Source organism: Phacochoerus africanus, chromosome 6 (genome assembly GCF_016906955.1).
Source record: "Phacochoerus africanus isolate WHEZ1 chromosome 6, ROS_Pafr_v1, whole genome shotgun sequence".
NCBI lineage: Eukaryota > Metazoa > Chordata > Mammalia > Artiodactyla > Suidae > Phacochoerus > Phacochoerus africanus.
In genome coordinates, this window is record NC_062549.1 from 32869060 (window position 1) to 32887245 (window position 18186).

At 37.8% G+C, this 18186-nt stretch overlaps 1 protein-coding gene across 38 annotated transcripts in view; it reads right to left on the reverse strand.

Annotated features, from left to right (window-relative positions):
• The window catches only part of RIMS2 (regulating synaptic membrane exocytosis 2), a 621959-nt gene that overhangs the window by 23494 nt on the left and 580279 nt on the right, over positions 1–18186 (reverse strand). The window contains exon 1 of one of the 38 annotated variants that reach the window (XM_047783475.1): positions 6035–6506. The exons of the other annotated variants lie outside the window; for them this stretch is intronic. Within the exon in view, the coding sequence (XP_047639431.1) occupies positions 6035–6173 (139 nt within the window). The 5' untranslated portion in view covers positions 6174–6506. Of the gene's footprint in view, positions 1–6034; positions 6507–18186 lie in introns of those variants that run through there. 38 annotated transcript variants of the gene reach the window in all.

The following is an 18186-nucleotide window of genomic DNA, read 5'->3' on the forward strand; positions in this document are numbered from 1 at the left end:
TATTTGTTAGTGTTGTTAGCTCACCAGCATTTGAACCTTTTCCACTATACATGAGAAATAACCATAGCCCATCCTTCAACTATATAAGCTGAAATTGTCATATGTCATTTTCCCAACCTGCCTGGCAATTAGGGCACGAACACATGGCCAAGATTCTGCTGATCAGACACCACTGCCCCAAATGTTGAATCTGAAGCTACTGAATTTGGAGACAAAGAGCAAAAAGGCTTAGTTTTACCAAATCACTGAGCTCCTAAAGGGCTTTGGAAGGCAGGGAAACTAAAATGTATGTATGTAAGAACCAGACTGTGAAAGACTGAGTGTTAGGCTAAAGGTTTTATTTAGTAGGAGATGGGAATCTACTGAAGTTTTTGGAGAAAGAGCAATGTCAAGATCAAGATGATGTTTAAGAAAATTGATATGGGAGCATTGAAGTTAGCTGGAGCGGGGGGATCAAGAAGATAGAGACAGCAGGTCAGAAGACTCAGATGACTTCGAAGATGAACTAATATGGCCCTTAGACTATCAAGGTGACAATGGAAAAAAGTGAGGAAGAAAGCATTTCCTTGACAGAAGCTGCCAGCTGGTGGCAGATATCTGGGCCACATTTGGTAAATAGGTATGTTTTATTTGGCTTAATTAATGTTTTAATTCTTTCATTTAGGCACCAACATTTTAAAATTTAAAGGCTTTAAGTAAACATTCAGATTTATAGTTTCTGTTAGGGAAAACAGAAGAATAAATTTGCCAATACTGGGCTGGTATTCAATTTGGCATCAATTAGCTAGAAGTGAGTCTTCACCATTTCTTACTGGATGAATAAATTTCAGAGTCCCTGAATTTTCCCTTTTGTGTTAGTATCTGGCCTGCTTCACTGATGTACGTTACCTTCTAGGCCCCTGACTCATAGGAATAGTAAGAGAACAACTGATCACTAAAATACAGCTAAAATAAACAGCCTTTTCATTTTAGTCTCATTAAGCAAAATCTAAAGCTTAAGAAATAATACTTCAAAACCAGAATAGGAATTCCCATTGTGGTGCAGCAGAAACAAATCCGACTAGGAACCATGAGGTTGCGGGTTTGATCCCTGGCCTTGCTCAGTGGGTTAAGAATCCAGCATTGCTGTGAGCTGTGGTGTAGGTCGAAGATGCAGCTCAGATCTGGCATTGCTGTGGCTCTGGAGTAGGCCGGCAGCTACAGCTCAGATTAGACCCCTAGCATGGAACCTCCATACTCCGTGGGTATGGCCCTAAAAGGAAAAAAAAACAAAACAAAACAACCAAAAATCCAACAAACAAAACCAGAACAATAGTATCATTTTTGTGTTTTTTTTCTTCCCCAATTGGTCAAAGAGTATTAAATTTATTTATTTTAGCTTTTGGCTTTGCCTTGTATAAGAAATAGCTTATTATAATCATAATCCAGGAAAGATAATATCCCCTAAGAAATGATACACATTTAGACTATTATTGTCTATCCATATCCTGTCCCCAATAGTGACATTGTAAATATGTATAAAAACTGTGATCACCAAATTTTATTAAGTCTAGATCACATAATTTTCAAACAGTTTAAATATAATGGCTAACAGTCAGTTACACTCATATTCAGCTTGAAAAGAATGGTATAACTATAAACTGTTATTGTTATTATTAATAGACACTTACTGAATGCCAATTGTGTTAGACGTATCATCTTTACTTAGGAGGATTACATTTAAGTGTATGGAGCCTGTGGAGCCTGGGCAAAATGCTAAGCTCCATTTTAATCAAGCAGGACTGCTTGTTAAGAATTAAGTGCATTATTTACCATAAACAAGAATTAGAATAAGATAATGTCTTTTACTGGTTGTAAAGCCTCTTAAAGAGTGGGAGATAATTAAATAGGTCTTTAGTCTATTTTATTCCTTTTATATCAATTCCTCATAGCTTCACTACCACATGCAAGGGAGCTTTCCTCGTTTTTTTTTTTTCAGTAATTTTTAAACTATTACTGTTTCTTAGATTGTTTTCCTGTAATTTAATTTTCAAGCTAATGGAATTTGAAAGAAATTAAGTAAATTTATTCAATTAAGTAGCATTAAGTTGATGGGCTCTCTTCTTCTGTATGATTGCCAAAAGTTATTTTAAATAAAGAAGGAAGACCATAAAATCAGGCAAATCAAATTCATCGCATATTATATGTAAATAACTGAACTAGAATCACTAACCCAGAAACACAGGTAACTTTAAGAAAGTCGAGAAACCAGATCGACAAATATTAGGATGTGTGCCATTTTCCTTCAATACCTGGCCATAACCATTTGCCTTGGATGTATGGGTGGGAACTTGTGGAGATACCTCTCCTACTATGAATGGTAACTTTTCCTTGAAATGCTTCCTTTTTGCTTAGAATTACCTATAATGTTTAAAAATTCTATATACAAAAATATTCTATATTAGGGAGGTAGACTCAAAGTTGGAGCCAAGCAGTATATGTAGTGAAACTAATACTTATCTCAGAGGGTTCAATAATAAAATAAGTAAACATAATTTAGAAATGGTTAAATGCCATGTAAGGTGCCATTATCATTACTTTTACTTAAAATCTACATAGAGATTTGGAGAACAGTTATTTGGAATACATCCAAGGACAAGAAAACAAAAAAAAATTTTTAAAACCCTGAAATCAAACAAAAAATGCTACGAAGACCAGTCAACAATCTGAATTTATTTTGCTTATAGGAATGCCCTTTCCTCTTCCCTAAATCAGCCCTGTTGAGATTTATAATCTGTTTAACTTCTCTAAATCTCAGTTTTCTCATGTATCAAATGATGAAAATAATAACTTTCTTGAATTATGAAATCAAAGGAATGTGGCACAGAGAAGGTCTACAATAAATGCTAACCATTATTATTGTACTTGATTTTCAAACCATAGCATATTACAAGAAAATGCAGCATAATAGTGAAGAAACAATCCACAGAGTAGTTGGGATTAAAACTCCAGAGTCAGATTATGGGCTAGATCTTAGCTCCACCACTTACTAGCTGGGGACTCTGGCCAAATTGCTTTCAAATGTGTGTGGGAGGCACTGAGAACTACCATGGACACCTGAATCCACGTGGAAACCCTCACTTTCCCAGGACGCCCTTCTCTGACTCCTCAATTAGGTTTTCTTATCATCTTGTATTGCACTCTGTATTCACCTTCCTAAGACCTGTCACGGTTATAATCACATAGTTATTCCTATTAATATCTACCTCCATTAGACTGTGAGCTCTAAGAAGGTAGAGAGCCTATCGACCTAATTCAGGAACTACCACAGCGACTAACACGTCTCATAGCCTCAATAAATATTTTTGAATGAATGAATGCGTGAAAAGAATCTGGTCTCTCAATAAACTCAGCACTGTACAGAATGGTAATGCATGGATGTGCTGTACAAGAATGAAATCAGAATATGAACTGGAAGGCAGTACATTTGAGATTAGTTAACGATAGCACTGTTTCTGAAAAGACAAAAAAATCAAAAGAGATTAGCATTAAAATCAGACTGGCTAATTAATTACTGATTAATTACTGTGGTAGACCACTGCTCCCTTGGGACGAGTTGTTCTCAACCAGTGTGAAAATCATCTGCTGTGATGGATTTCCTTTTCTTTATAAATTAGGGTGGGTCTTACAGGTATGACTCCTGAGGAACATACTCCTCCTGAGGAAGCTTTTGAGTGTATATTATCCGCATGAACTTTATGTGTCCTATGTGGGTGTCTCAAGAGAAAAAAATTGCAGAGAAGCACTGCACCAGGCCAGTGATATCTTTTATAACTCTGCAGAGTATGTTGAAATATCCTCAGAAATCTCAGAACTTTCAAGGGTGGTAAGGGTATAACAAAATCAAAGAAGGTAGGATTTCTTCTCTTGGCTGTAAAATGCCTATAACCCAATGGAAAGACCTCTAATTTATGGGGAGTGCCTCTTTTCTAGTTACCTGTAGACAACTATATGTTTCATTTAAAAAACGCTGGCCTCCTTATGGAACATTTTGTCTTGGCAAGTCAAGAAACCATATTATGGGACAGAAATCTATTCTAATTTCCCATATGTAGATGTAGGTATTTCCTTTGGGATTAGTCTGTATGAGCCAAGGTTAAGTCAATACACTTTAAATTTTGAAAAAATTTCACATTTATGTTTTTCTTGTCTCAAAAAGGCTTTTAGGATAGTACTTTGCAAATCTAATAATTCCAGCTACTACCTAGGAAAGAATGATGGTAGTTTACCTGGAGCAAAGTCCAGACTGAAAATTTGGTGTAAAAATTAAAAATTGAGAAAAGAGTGTATAATAATGTGTTTTATCTAAATATTTTCAGGCATACCTCGGTTTGAACTCTAGTTTCACTCCTTACTAGCTGGGTATGTGATTGTGGACAAGTATATGCAAATAATATTCTAGTCTAGCTTAGACTGAGTGCACAGGTTGTGTTGTTGACTGCCTGGTTGATATGCTAACCCTATCCCTACTATCTGTGTGACCATGAGCAAGTTTCTGAACTTTTCTCTGCCTCAGTTTTCTCATTTGTTATCTGGGGATAATAAAAGCACTGCCTTGTAAGGTTGTTGTGGGCCTGAAAGAGTAAATACATGTCAGGTTCTTAGAAGAGTGCCTGCTAATAACAAATACTCCAAGTTTGAGCTACCATTGTGATCATTCATTTACCCAATTTGATTTTCTAATTTCTTGAAATGTTAAACATTTCATTATATGAAACAAGTAAAATGTAAATGTACAAACAAGAACTTCCAAAGATAAGTATAAAAATAGAAGTCATATCTATATAGGGAAGTACCCAAACATTAAACCTGCATTGATTGATCTAGTGCAAACTGATTTTGCGGCAATAAACCAGAAGAACCCAGAAAGCTCTAACTAGTGAATGATTCTGAAGACCACTTTCCAGACGTATTAGTAATCATCCATCTAGCACCTCCCTGCCATCCATTGAGGAAAATAGGAAAAAAAATATTTCTACCTGTTCTCAGAGCAGGTAGTTTCTTCTAAATCAGGGCTCATTACAGATTTCCTAGTAAGAGGTCACTGACTGTTACAGAATAAAAGCAAAAGAAATCCTATTACACACAATGATATATATGATAACAGAGGTAACATGATGATGATAATAACCAACTACTTTGAATATACCTGCAAAGATGAACACAGTTTGCAACAGTGAATTAATAAACAGTATTTGGAATATCGGGACGTTATTTTTAGCAGTCGATTCTCACTTTGACTTACAAATTATATATTTAGCATTAAATCTTAGAGGAAAGTTCTTCACAAAGAAAATTTATGTTGTGTTACTCAGAACTTTAGGAAGGACTTGAGGTCACTTGGTGAAAAGTTTAAAAGTGAGTCCCCTGCCCCGTTTTTCTCATTAGCATAATTATAACGGCCTTGGCTCAACCACCAGAGATAGACAACCCATAGTCAGATTCAGAGTATCCTGCCCTGCCAAGCACCTTCCAAATGTCCACAGCACAAACCAGACGTCAATACTGTCAACCTTTGACCTGTCCATTGTAACACCCCTTCCCCACATTCAGATCTTGAGTTTTCACAGCTGTGACTCTTGCTTCAAAGTTTTGCTGTTGCTTTTCCCTTAAACTTTTATTTCTGTCCTCCAAGCCAAAGGCTAATACTGAGACTGTGGGAGTAAACGGAAATAAAACCGGGAGGGGTGCACCCCAGGCCGCCTTGCCTCCCACCAGTCTACATCCTCATCCCAAGCCCTGGGTAATTCAACTTCACTAGGAAAGCCGCTTCCCAAGTCAGTGCCTGTGGAGCTCTCCAAATAGCCAACACCAGAACTTCGTGGTTCAGCTGGCGCTCTGGGGGCTTCTCGCCCACCGCGCAGTCAGCTAGAGAAGAGCGGAGAGGGCAGGCAGGGCTGCTACCCGGGGTTCTCTCTCCCCCTGCCAGCCCTCCCGCCACTGACTTTCCGAGCTGTGAGGTGTGCACAGACGGAGACGCTAACCATGGTCTCACCTTCTTCCTCTTCCAGGGAGTTCATGCAGGGAAAGTAGCCGGCCAGTGCCTCGAAGGAAGCGGAGAGGCTGCTCCGGCTCTGGGAGCGCTGCATGGAGCGCCCCGCGGCGCCCGAGCCCCCCAAGCCCTGCCGGCCCATCTTGGAGGAAGATCCGCTTTTCCCGCGGTACAAGATACGAGGCGTCTTGGCGGCTGGGGCGCGGCGACCGCAGCACTTCGGGGGCCGGGATGGTGCCGCGGGACACTGGGATACCGGCCCCTACCTCCCCGACCCGATCTGGTCCAGACGCGGCTTCCCCGGCTGCCGGGACCTCCACTTTCTGCGGAGGATTAAGCGGCGGGGATCCAGGCGGTGGCAAGCGGGGACGCGGTTGCCCGCGCTGAAAGTCTCGCCAGGAGGGAGCCGAGGTTCCCGGAGGCTGTGGCTGCGAGTCAGTCTTGCCGCCCTCCCCTCGCGGGGAGATGCTGCTGATGCTGAGGCCCCCGCCAATCAGCGGCGGGAAGGGGAGGCGGCGGCGGCGGCGGCGGCGGCGGCTGCAGCACCTCAGCAGGCTGGCAGCCCCTGAGCGCGCACCTCAGGTTCTGAGCAACTCTGGCCTAAGTAGCTCCTGCTGTTTCCGCTTCTTCCCTCGCCCCGGCGTGATTAACACCAAAGAATGGTCGTTAATTAGATGCAATACATTAGGCATCACAGATGGGTACTATATCAGGTAAATTTTTGACAGTCGGATTCCCTTTCCTCAGTTTCACTTAAAATTTGTTAACGCTCCTCAAGCATAGACAAGAAATATCGAAATTTTCTCCAAATCATAAAACAAAGGCTCCCCAGTTTTTAACAGGTTCCAAGAAAGCCTACAATTAAAGCTTTCTCTTTCACCTTTTCTTTCTTAAAATAAAAAGTCAACAGAGGGTAAAAAGGTTGAAAAAAATTAAGAACCCGAAAAGGCATCAACACTTATAAAAGTACTATGATTATCAATTTTGCTTTAATTTTAGGAATTTTTAATGCTTTCTCTACATTAATCTGCTACCTATTGTTTCTAAGAGTAACAATGACCATTGTAAGGCTTTGGCATCTAAATAAAAGGTAACAGCCTCTTAAAACATAAATTTGGAAGCAACAAGGACATACCAGAAACAAAAGTTTATAAGTGAAATATCACATTCTGCAAACTGCAAACCTCTATCCCAGAACATAAAGCAATTGTAATTCCATTTTAGCTGCAGCCAGAAGACTGCCCTACTTTTTGTAACCTTAGACAAGCCACTCAGTTTCCCTAGCTAGGGGCGTGGGAAGGAAGGGCACAGGGATTCAAGTCCTAACCATGGCACAGCTTGATTGCTGGCTATGGGTATTAGGGGATTTTAAAGATGTTTTGTTAAATGTAAATTATACAGTCTAAAATGGTTATTTCATTCTATAAATATTTCTTGAGTAGTATGAACAAGTTCTCTTCTTGATGTACTGTAAGATACAAACACCCATTCAATTAATACTAACTGAGCTCCTAGTGTGGGCCAGGTACCTTTGTAAACACTTAGGATACAGTGATCAAAGCCGATAAAAACCCCTGCTCTTATGGAGCTTATAGTGTAGTACCAGGAGAGAGACCCAACAAATCAGTAAATTATATAGTGTTAGAAGGGGGATAGGAAGTTCCCCTTGTGGTGCAGAGGGTTAAAGATATGGCATCGCTGCAACTGAGACTTGAGTTTGATCCCTGGCCTGAGGAACTTCCACATGCTGAGGATGTGGCCAAAAGTAGATAGATCAATCAATCACAGATAAATGCAAATGGAAAAAATAAAGTTAAGAGGGCGTTCCAGTAGTGGCTCAGCAGAAGTGAATCTGACTAGCGTCCAAGAGGCCAAAGGTTCAATCCCTAGCCTCTCTCATGGGTGAAAGGATCTGGCGTTGCCAGGAGCTGTGGTATACGTCGCAGATGTGGCTCAGATCTGATGTTGCTGTGGTGTAGGCCAGCGGCTACCACTCGAATTCGACCCCTAGCCTGGGAACCTCCATGTGCCACAGGTGCGGCCCTAAAAAGACCACCACCACCACCACCACCAACAACAACAAAAAAACAAAAAAAGAAAAAAGAAAGAAAAAAAGAAAGTTAAGGAGTATGTATGAGACAGTCGGCAATTTAAAAAAGGGCTGTCAGGATGGGTGTCATCTGAACAGAGGTCTGAGAAGTTGAGGAAGGAAGCCATTCGGATATGTGAGGAAGAGAGTTGGTCTGAGGCAAAGAGACCCTCCAGTGCAAAGGCTCTAAGATGTGATGCCCTGGGGTGTCCATGGAACAGCAAAGAGGCCAGGGTAGCTGGAGTGAACTGAGTGAGTAGGAAGGAAAGAAGACCAGAGAGGGAAGAGGCAGTGAAGGGGAGAAAGCACAGAGGGCCTTCTAGGTATGTTAATGACTTTGGCAATAGCACATCACAATTTAGAAAGTGCCAAAAAAACAAACAAACAAAAAAAAAACCACACAAGTAACAATCCTCTCAATTCCAAAAAATTAGGAAACTTTCAGTACAAATAAGAGTACTGTTACATAATAACAACTTTTGTTTGCTTAGAATTTAGGATAATCCAGCTTTCTTCTATTTTTCTGATAGGCTTTTTGTCCTTTCTCATTAATATTCCTACAACTCTTTCTTAGTTCAATTTCCTATTCATTATTCACCTTCCTAAGATACCAGCATTTCAATAGAACACTGATAAAGCCAGAAACTCTATGAGCACTTTTTCAGACCATATTGCTTTTATTCAGAGAATAGGAACTTTTTTATGAAATGAAATTTTCATTATAAGAATAAAGAGAATCCTGGAATTTTGGAAACTGAAAGGACTATTGAAAGCCATCTTTTTTTTTTTAACTGTGGGTCACAAATTTTTAGTGAGTCACGAAAATACCTTATTAGGGTTGACTGGCATTTCAAAAAATAAAATGAAATATCAGAGTGTATCCCGTGTAGTTAACTGTATTAGTTGGGGTACTGTTTCATGAATATGTATGTATCTGTGTGTGTGTGTTCATATATGTGTATTGAGTTGTATCAAGAGGAAAGTATTAGCAGGAGGGACAAAGCTGGAAAATCCTCAGAAAATAAATTGGTCAAAGGTGAAAAGATCATCCAGGGACATCATAATGATACTTGAAAGTTGCTTTGCAAGGGAATTATCATGGGTTTCTACTGGTGACTGCTTGGGGATAGGGAAGATAAGAACTGGATCATTGGTCATGCCTGAGTTGCTTGGGCCCTGCCTTCTCCATGGAAAAACCTGGACTTATGCACCAAGAAGAGGTTAGTCTGGAACAGTCCAGGTGCCTCTATTTCTATTTCATGAGCATCACCTCTCTTGCAGTTTCAGAAGAGGTTGTCCTGGGAAGCTCTCTGATATTTTTTTTTCCTATAGTTGGGATCTGAGACATAGAAATAAGTGACAGAAGAATGGCACAAGGAGAAACAGGAAGCACTAAAGAAGAAGGAAGAAAAATCACCTTATTTCAGGGAAGAAAGCTCCAATGAAAAAGAGATGTGTTGGCACAACAGAGAGCCAAACCACAATAATGGCCAGTGACCTCTCATGTTGAGTGATAACTTGTGGAATATATTGGACTTACTGAGAAATTTACAGTTGTACCTTTTTGTCTTATGCTTAACTGTTTTCCTATATAATAAAGATTATATAAGTAATGAATTTTAAAAATTATATAAGAAGTGAACTATTGATAAAAAATTGGAAATGTCATTCTTCCATGCCAGAAAGTACATTCAAATGGTTTGGATATAGTTTTCAAATGATGGGCCAATATATAGTTTAGTTTTATAAAGCTATGTATAATTTCAGGATCATTATAATGAACTATTCAAATTATTTATAGTATATTTATAACTTTCTTACTCATTCAAAGATAATCAGAGAAAAAATGAGTCACAAATACACACAATTGCTTTCTAAAAGCAAGTTGTGGCCTTGAAAAAGATTCCATCTATTAAATATGAAAATCATATGTTTGAAGAAAATATATAGCTTTCATAAAATGTTATAGCATTCTATTTGATGAATATGAAACATCACACCAATTATGCCCTTAATTCTTACATCAATCCTGAGAACATCACCATTATTTCTTTACAGATGAGCTAATAAAAACTCAATAATCATAATAAATGACTTGCTTAATTAGAAAGTGGCAGAGCTAAAGTCAAATTGAGATTTTCTGATTTCAGTTTCAGTGCCCTCCCTGTACACTGTATCACAGGTATCTCATACTAGCTATATAAACAGAGGTGAAACATACAGAACATATAGATGCTAGATATAATATGAACTTTATAGTAAGTTATTTGCTTTAAAATAAGATAAATATTGAAAAAAATACACCTAATGTTTATTCTAACCATATGCCAATGTTAAACCTGTATTTGCCCTTTTTATCAAGACATATTGATATTACATAGCCATATATGTATTTCAGTTCATTAGCTCTAGCAGGGCTAGAGAATTACATGTCATTTATGCATCAGTTTTTGTAATTGTTTATCAAAAAAAAAAATTACCAAAATTTTAAAGTATGTTGAATTAGCTTATTCCTGAAGTAGAGCTTTGGTCACTTAAGTGAATGCATAAAAGGTTATTATGTGAAGTAGTTACATAGTGTCTAGACCATGGATTAGTTCAGTTGGAGAAATAGCTGTGTCTTTGGCAGACTTGCCCTTTTCTATGCTAGAAATGATGTAGGTAATCATGATGAGAATGCACACTACTAATAAAAATAAGGCAAGAGGAAGTAAGTCCCTCTAGGAAATAGTGGAAAAAACAAGTAGTAAGGCTCAGAAGCAAATATGTCAAAAAGAAATAGAAAAAGGATTCTTATTGCTACTCTGGTCACAATTTAGTGTTTCTAATCAACCCAGAAATGGCAGGTTGTTAGAAGAGACAGGAATTGCCTAGGATAGGTTGTAAAACCATGCTGCAGACCAACCAAATTAACCTTTTTCTTCCTGATACACATTCTCTCTGGATAATGCAGGAATTCATCTCTCTCTCAGTCTTCACAATTGATGTCAATTACCTTTGCCACTTTGGACCATTCCTCTATACAGTAAATAATTCTATGCTAAAAAGAACTACTTGTAGATATATTTTGGTTTGTTTTATTCAAAACCAACTCTCGGAGTCATATGTATTTTCAGTTGGATCCAGAGCCACAACAGTGACAACGCTGGTCCTTAACCCACTGATCCACCAGGGAACTCCTCAGCTTTGTATATGTTTATGCAGCCTACATAGTAACATTCACAAACATTTGAGAGAAAAGAAACAATTCTTCAATTATAATTCCCTTGGCATTTTAGATGAACATTACCTAGCAATTTCTCATATTGTTATGATCAACAGCATCAAGATTTTGTAAGTATAAACATTCTGCACGAATACACAGCAAGATTTAAAATCTTCACGTACATTTCAGATACCAATGCCAATAACTATGCAACATTTATAAAAAGTGTGTGCACTTAAACTGCTTTATTCATTCATTATTAATTTATTCACTCGCTATTCACTTACTCATTACTCTTTTATTTCTTACACCACGGTGTGATGAGAAGAATATTAATATGCATGGAAAATACAGGGATTCTCTTAATTACAATTGAGTCTAATTCTTACTTGTTCATGTTCCTTCTTTTTCTTTACTGGCTAAAGTTTCATGTATTCACTTCAACATACATGGCAGAAAAGACTTCTGATTACCATTTTATTTAACTGAACCATATGTTGGATTGTATATAAATGTTTTTACATTGTTTAAACTGCTTGGTACCATGATGATATAAAAGTAGAAATTTTAACATTTTTCATAGAATTAATGCTTAATCGTCCAGTTGATTTTTAAATTGCAGGCACCTTAATTATTTTTCATTATATATCAAGGCATAAAATTTATAACAAAGTTATTTAAAGTTAAAAATCAAAGGCAGTAGAGAAGAATGAGGATTCTGTTAAAGTATTAAAAATTGCAGGATTTTAAACAGTACATTGCAAAAATAAAAAGCCCATGAAAAGCATTGATATTATACAGATTCAGGTCAAATGTCACCTAGATTGGGCATAAGTGAACTGCTGCCTGAAGGAAGTTCTATTCAGAGCTCAGTACATTTGGTAAACAGTTAAGACTGTGTGCAAGGTGGCCAACTTAGAAACCAAACTAAGCAACTCATCCTCAGCTGACTCCCACTGAAGGGAGGAACACTCTGCGTTAAAGATGCCTTTATGTAACAGTTTGTCTGGGATTCTCTGATGGCTCAGAGGGTTAAGAATCTGGCATTGTCATTACCGTGGCTGGGGTCACTGAGAGAGTACAAGCTGTGACTGGGGAACTTTAGCATGTGGTGGGCATGGCTGAAACAAAACAAGAAAATAATAATAAAATCTTTAAAAACCTAACAGTTTGTCTTATTGATATGAAATTTCATGATAGGAAATAACAATACAGAGGAGTAAACATGTTTCTCTCCTAAAATTCAATTCCATACGGTTCCATCTAACATGCTTTATTTATACTCCCACAAGTAAGGTGAGATGCTCAGGTCTAACAAGACAAAGGACTATTTCCCAGAGAAAACTTTTTCAGAAAGAGGTAAATCTGCGGTGTCATAAGAAACTCTACAAAATGCAAGTAATTATAAACAGGCAAATCAGTATATTCTAGTTAAGGGAATATTCTGTAATGTTTTTCCTTGAGCACTGCTTTATAACTTGGATTCTTCCGCTTGGCAATTCCTTTTGCAACTCAGCCTAACAGCAGTGTTTCAAATCCCAACCGCCTTTCCCATACTTGACACTAAATTGGGAAAAGACATTTAGGGAGGAGCCAAAAGCCTTGATTTATAGCCTAAAAGATAACTGAATATGCAAATGTATATATTTAAATTTGGCAAAACCACTCAAAAAGCTTTTCCAAAAATGCTTATTTGTAGTCTAGCCACCATTTAGCAGCATTTGGACAGAAAAACTGTGATGTAGAATTTTTGAGTTCCTTTATTTTCTGTTCTGCATTGTTTTTCTTTTGTGATTATCCAGAATTTGATTTAACAGCTAGAAAAAAAGTCATTGCTTCATAATTCACTGTTATAAACTATTAATTTAATTTCAAATAATACTGTATATCACACCATGAAGGCAGCATTTTACAGGTTCTCTGCGAGAGGCAAAAACACAAAGTTTATTTCTATGTTAAGAGATCTTGTACTGCACCTGAATAAAAAATGAAAAGTGCTTTTCAAGGACAGTAATCTTAAAAAATGTAATTGTTATATATTTGATCGCAATTCAAGGTAATTGCAACTTTAAACCAATATAAAAATTTTGGCTCTATTTCTAATTTCATTTATTAAAAATGATTCATTTTTATCTCAATTTTGGATTACTGGTTATGATCAGCTGACAAAGGGTCAATTTTCTACCTTCTATAGCCACTTAAAAGGTGCTTGTCATAGAACCTTAGCAAGCTGAAATAAATAAGAAGCCACAGCATGAGGTGAACAGCGCCTTGTCAACTTTGTAAGACACAATGTGCCCTGGTACTTTGCAGAACTAGAGCTCCTCCCACCTCCTTACTCACAGATCTGAGTCCCACCTCCATGCATAGTCTTACCCCAACTTTACTCTCAACCTGACTTTCATTATTACTCTGATCCTGTGATTACATAAGTTATGGGATGGAAATGGCCCCCTGTAACTGAAGTTCGTCTTTGCCTCCATACATTACAGTACCCCCCTCCCCCTTTTAATGGTCACACCCTTGGCATATGGCAGTTCCTGGGCCAGGGATCGAATCCGAGCCACAGCTTAGATCCTTTAACCCACTGCATCAGACCGAGAATCAAACCTGTGCCTCTGCAGAGATCCCAGATGCTACAGGGGGATTCTTAACCCACTGCGCCACAGCAGGAACCCCTACAGTTCTCCTTTTAACACAAGTTTTTGTGAAAGAAGGATCACATTTTCTCCCATAGTGGAGTCCATTAAGAAAACTGTAAAACAACATTATAGACTAAATAACTCCTTGAGAATCTTATTATCAACATGTATTTCTCACTGTAATGATCACAGTAACTATTAGAAAAATTCTCCAAATTATGTTTTTATAATGTGCCAGTTTAAAAAATTAACGCCAATGAAACAATTATTGACAGCTGTGTCAACAATATTATAATAATCTCTGTAAAAACTTTTCCTGTACATTTCTTATTTGTACTGGCCTCCATTCCTTGTTTGCATTCCATTTGTGAACCACTGCCTAGAATTTTAATAAGTTTCATGTTAAACACCTTTTAGAATTCATTCTTTCAGAGTCATTCTATAGGGAACAAGCCCATACCTACTCCTGGAGTTTACTAATATCTGCTACCACAAATGAAAATAATGTATTTTTAAAAATAATCTATACATTTATCTCTAAAACATATCTGTGTAACCCCATCAGTGCTAGTCCCCATCTCATATGTACTAAGTATAAGGAAGATAAAAGTTTACACATTCATTAGTGGTGGACGTCTAGACTGCAGATTTAAAACATTTTTTACACTGAATAATTGTTCACAATAATAAATGCGAAGGGGCATTAAATATATTTCCATGAAAAGGTAATCTATTGAAAGATTTGACAAAGACAACTGATCGTTGGCCTAACAGAACTGACCATTCAACCATTCGTTATTTAACAATATTAAACAAATATTTATTGGATGCTATCCCATCCATGTTAAACAGTAAAAATAGTAGATGGGAATATTTACTAATGAAGTGACCATTGATTAAATCTATTACTTTCACTCGTTAATTATTATTTGAACTGATATGTATAGAAAAGCTAAGGAAACAGATTAAGTAATGCTATATAATTAAAAATAAAGAGATAATGATGGACCAGTATGTATTTGGAACATGTATATGCAGCTCAAAAGCATTTAATACACCAGCACTAAAGCAAAACAAAGACAGCTTAAGTACTCTTGTTTTGACCATAATGATGCTATATTTTCAAGATCAAGGGACACTAATTGAAAAAATTATAGGACTCTCACATTCTAAAATACAATTGTGGTAAAGGGCAGTATTCAACAGTAAAATAGAACTAAAGGGGAGATTTGAAAATTAAGTACTTTGGTTATCACACACATAAACAAAAGCATTAAATTATACACACACAAAATGACTCAGAAAGAATAATCAACAAAAATGTAATAAATTGAAAATAAAATTGCTCTTTAAAAGGTCCAAAATGACCACCATGTTGGCACGTCCAATGGGACTCTCAAGTCCTCACCTTACTGGCTTCCTGAGCAGTACGACCACAGTAAGACTGCACAGTAAGACTAGAGAGTAGACCACTCTCAGTCTGAAAGCATTATCTTCTTTCACTTCCCTTAGATCGTCTCCCATTTTGCTGGCATCTCCTCATCAACCCTTGTGGCTGGCTTCACCTCTTTTTATCAAATTTCTACCTTTAATATCTTTACTCTTATTATACTTTTCCCCTGGATGATCAATTCCATTTCCAGTTTTGAAAACATATGCATTCACTCAAATTTATTATTGTGTGCAGACCTCTCATTTGAGTTTCAGGCCTGACAACTATCTACTTGACGTCACCACTAGGATATCTCAGAGACCTCTCGAACCAGACTCTAGATTTCTTTCCCACAGAAATCTGCTTCTTTTCTTATCTTCCCTCTCTTAAATGACATCCCCAGCCAAATGGTTACTCAAACCAGAAATTTGGACATCCTCTTTTATTTCTTACTCTCCTTTACTGCATTGTATGTCTCTCTCCTTCAATTATCATCAAATTCTATTGATTCTACCTCTAAATTACATCTCATAATTATCCATTTCTCTAATCCTATTCTAAGCCACTTATCATTCTTACCCTCAAGAAATTATTCACACTGCAGCCAGGATTATCTTTTAAAAATATATGTTGGCTCGTGTCACTACCCTTCTTAAAACACTTCAATGTCTTTCCACTGCAATTACATAAAATAAAAACATCAGCATGACCTCCCTCCAAGATTATACTTCTTCATATTAAACGGTTTTCCTCATTTATTACCCATTAGGATTTCCCTGTGGTGTCCAGTTTCTGTTAGTTACTCCAAAAAGCACCAAGTATCTTTCTCATTGTGGTTTTCTCGTTTTGTCATACTGATATCCACGACAGAAAGTATTCTGCAATTTTAAACAGCCTTTGTCCTCCTTGCTTCTCATATTTCAATTTAAAGAGAACTATGTTAAGGATAGCCAATTCCTACCAAACGTATTTTCCCAGGTCTCATGAAATATACTGTTATCTCTGGGCAGGAATTCTTCATGGCGTATCTCAATTTGATGATTATTTAACACAACAATCACTTGTTGGAAAAGGGCTTTAAAATCTACACCTGCCTCCCTAAAGAACCTGTGACTCACACAGTAAGCTGACATTATTAATGAGAATGTATCATATTCTTACAATGAAAAACATTCGGGGGGGGGGTAGGCTTAGAACTTCAGGACCATGATTACAGGCTGTCAAATATTGTATATCATTATTACTTAATATTTCACAATTTAATAATAATATCATTATTTGATCCCATCTATAAGGCCATTAGGAATATATTAGACTGGACTTTAACATTTCTATTTTTTTTGGCCATGCCCATAGCACACAGAAGTTCCAGGGCCAGGGATCAAACCTGAGCCACAGCAGTGACAACTGCTAGGCCACCAGGTAACTCCTGGACTTTAACATTTAAAATTTACTTATTTATTTTTTGGCCATGCCTGTGGCATGTGGAAGCTTCTGGGCCGGGTATCAAACCCACGCCACAGCTGTAACCAGAGCCACAGCAGTGACAACACCTGATCCTTAACCCACTGAGCCATGAAGGAATTCCTAAAATTTATTTATTTTTTTTTGAAAATTTATTTATTTATTTATTTGTCTTTTTGCTATTTCTAGGGCCGCTCCCACAGCATATGGAGGTTCCCAGGCTAGGGGTCTAATCGGAGCTGTAGCCGCCGGCCTTCGCCAGAGCTACAGCAACGCAGGATCTGAGCTGCGTCTGCGACCTACACCACAGCTCACGGCAACGCTGGATCTTTAACCCACTGAGCAAGGCCATGGATCAAACCCGCAACCTCATGGTTCCTAGTCGGATTCGCTAACCACTGAGCCACGACGGGAACTCCCTAAAATTTATTTTTAATTTCATCTCTCATATCCCTTCCAATAAAACCTACTAGTTCCTCTGTGCAGCTGAATGTAGACCATGGTTATCCATGAGGGAAAGATGGTTTGGGTCTAGAACTAATGGCCAGGCAGGCCAGCTCTTACTCCTCTTCGAACAAGAGGAACTCTGCAATATAGAGCCTCTCTCCATTCTTTTGGGCCCTTGGCGGAAAATGTCAAGTCTCATACATCAAAAGCAAGTCTAACTTTTATTCTGTAACTATGTCTAATTAGATATCTCTTTAATGGATGTGTGATTTTAAGCGAGTCATTTAATCTCTGTCCCTTAATTTCTTCTCTAAAAAGAGAGCGGATAAATTCTCCATCCTGTCTACAGAGATGCTCACTGAGTTCCCCTCTTGGAGGTGGGTCTCCTTATTCCCTGGGGCATCTCTAAATAGCTTGGTCAGTTTATTTTTCTTACTCATGAGACTTGAAGATACAGTGGTTGACAGAGTGAACCCTGGAATTAGATAGGTTTGGGTATATAGCTTAGCTCTTCAACTTCCTAGCTATAATGTCCTTGGGCAATGACTTACATTACAATCTGTGCCTCTGTTTTCTCACCTGGAAAAGGGACATAGTAATAGTCAGGATCTTGGAGGTTGCTGTAAAAACTATTTCATTTGACAGTGAAACTCAGAAATTCCAAATCATCAGCTCCAGCTCCCTCTTCTAATTAAGACTTCTACCCTTGGGAGTTCCCTTGCGGCCCAGTGGGCTAAGGACCTGACATCACTGCAGCAGCTTAGCTTGCTGCTATGGCACAGGTTCGAGTCCTGGCTCAGGAACTTTATGCCATTGGCGCATCAAAAAATTAATTTTTTTATTTTAAAAATAAAAAACATCGAAACATTTCTACAT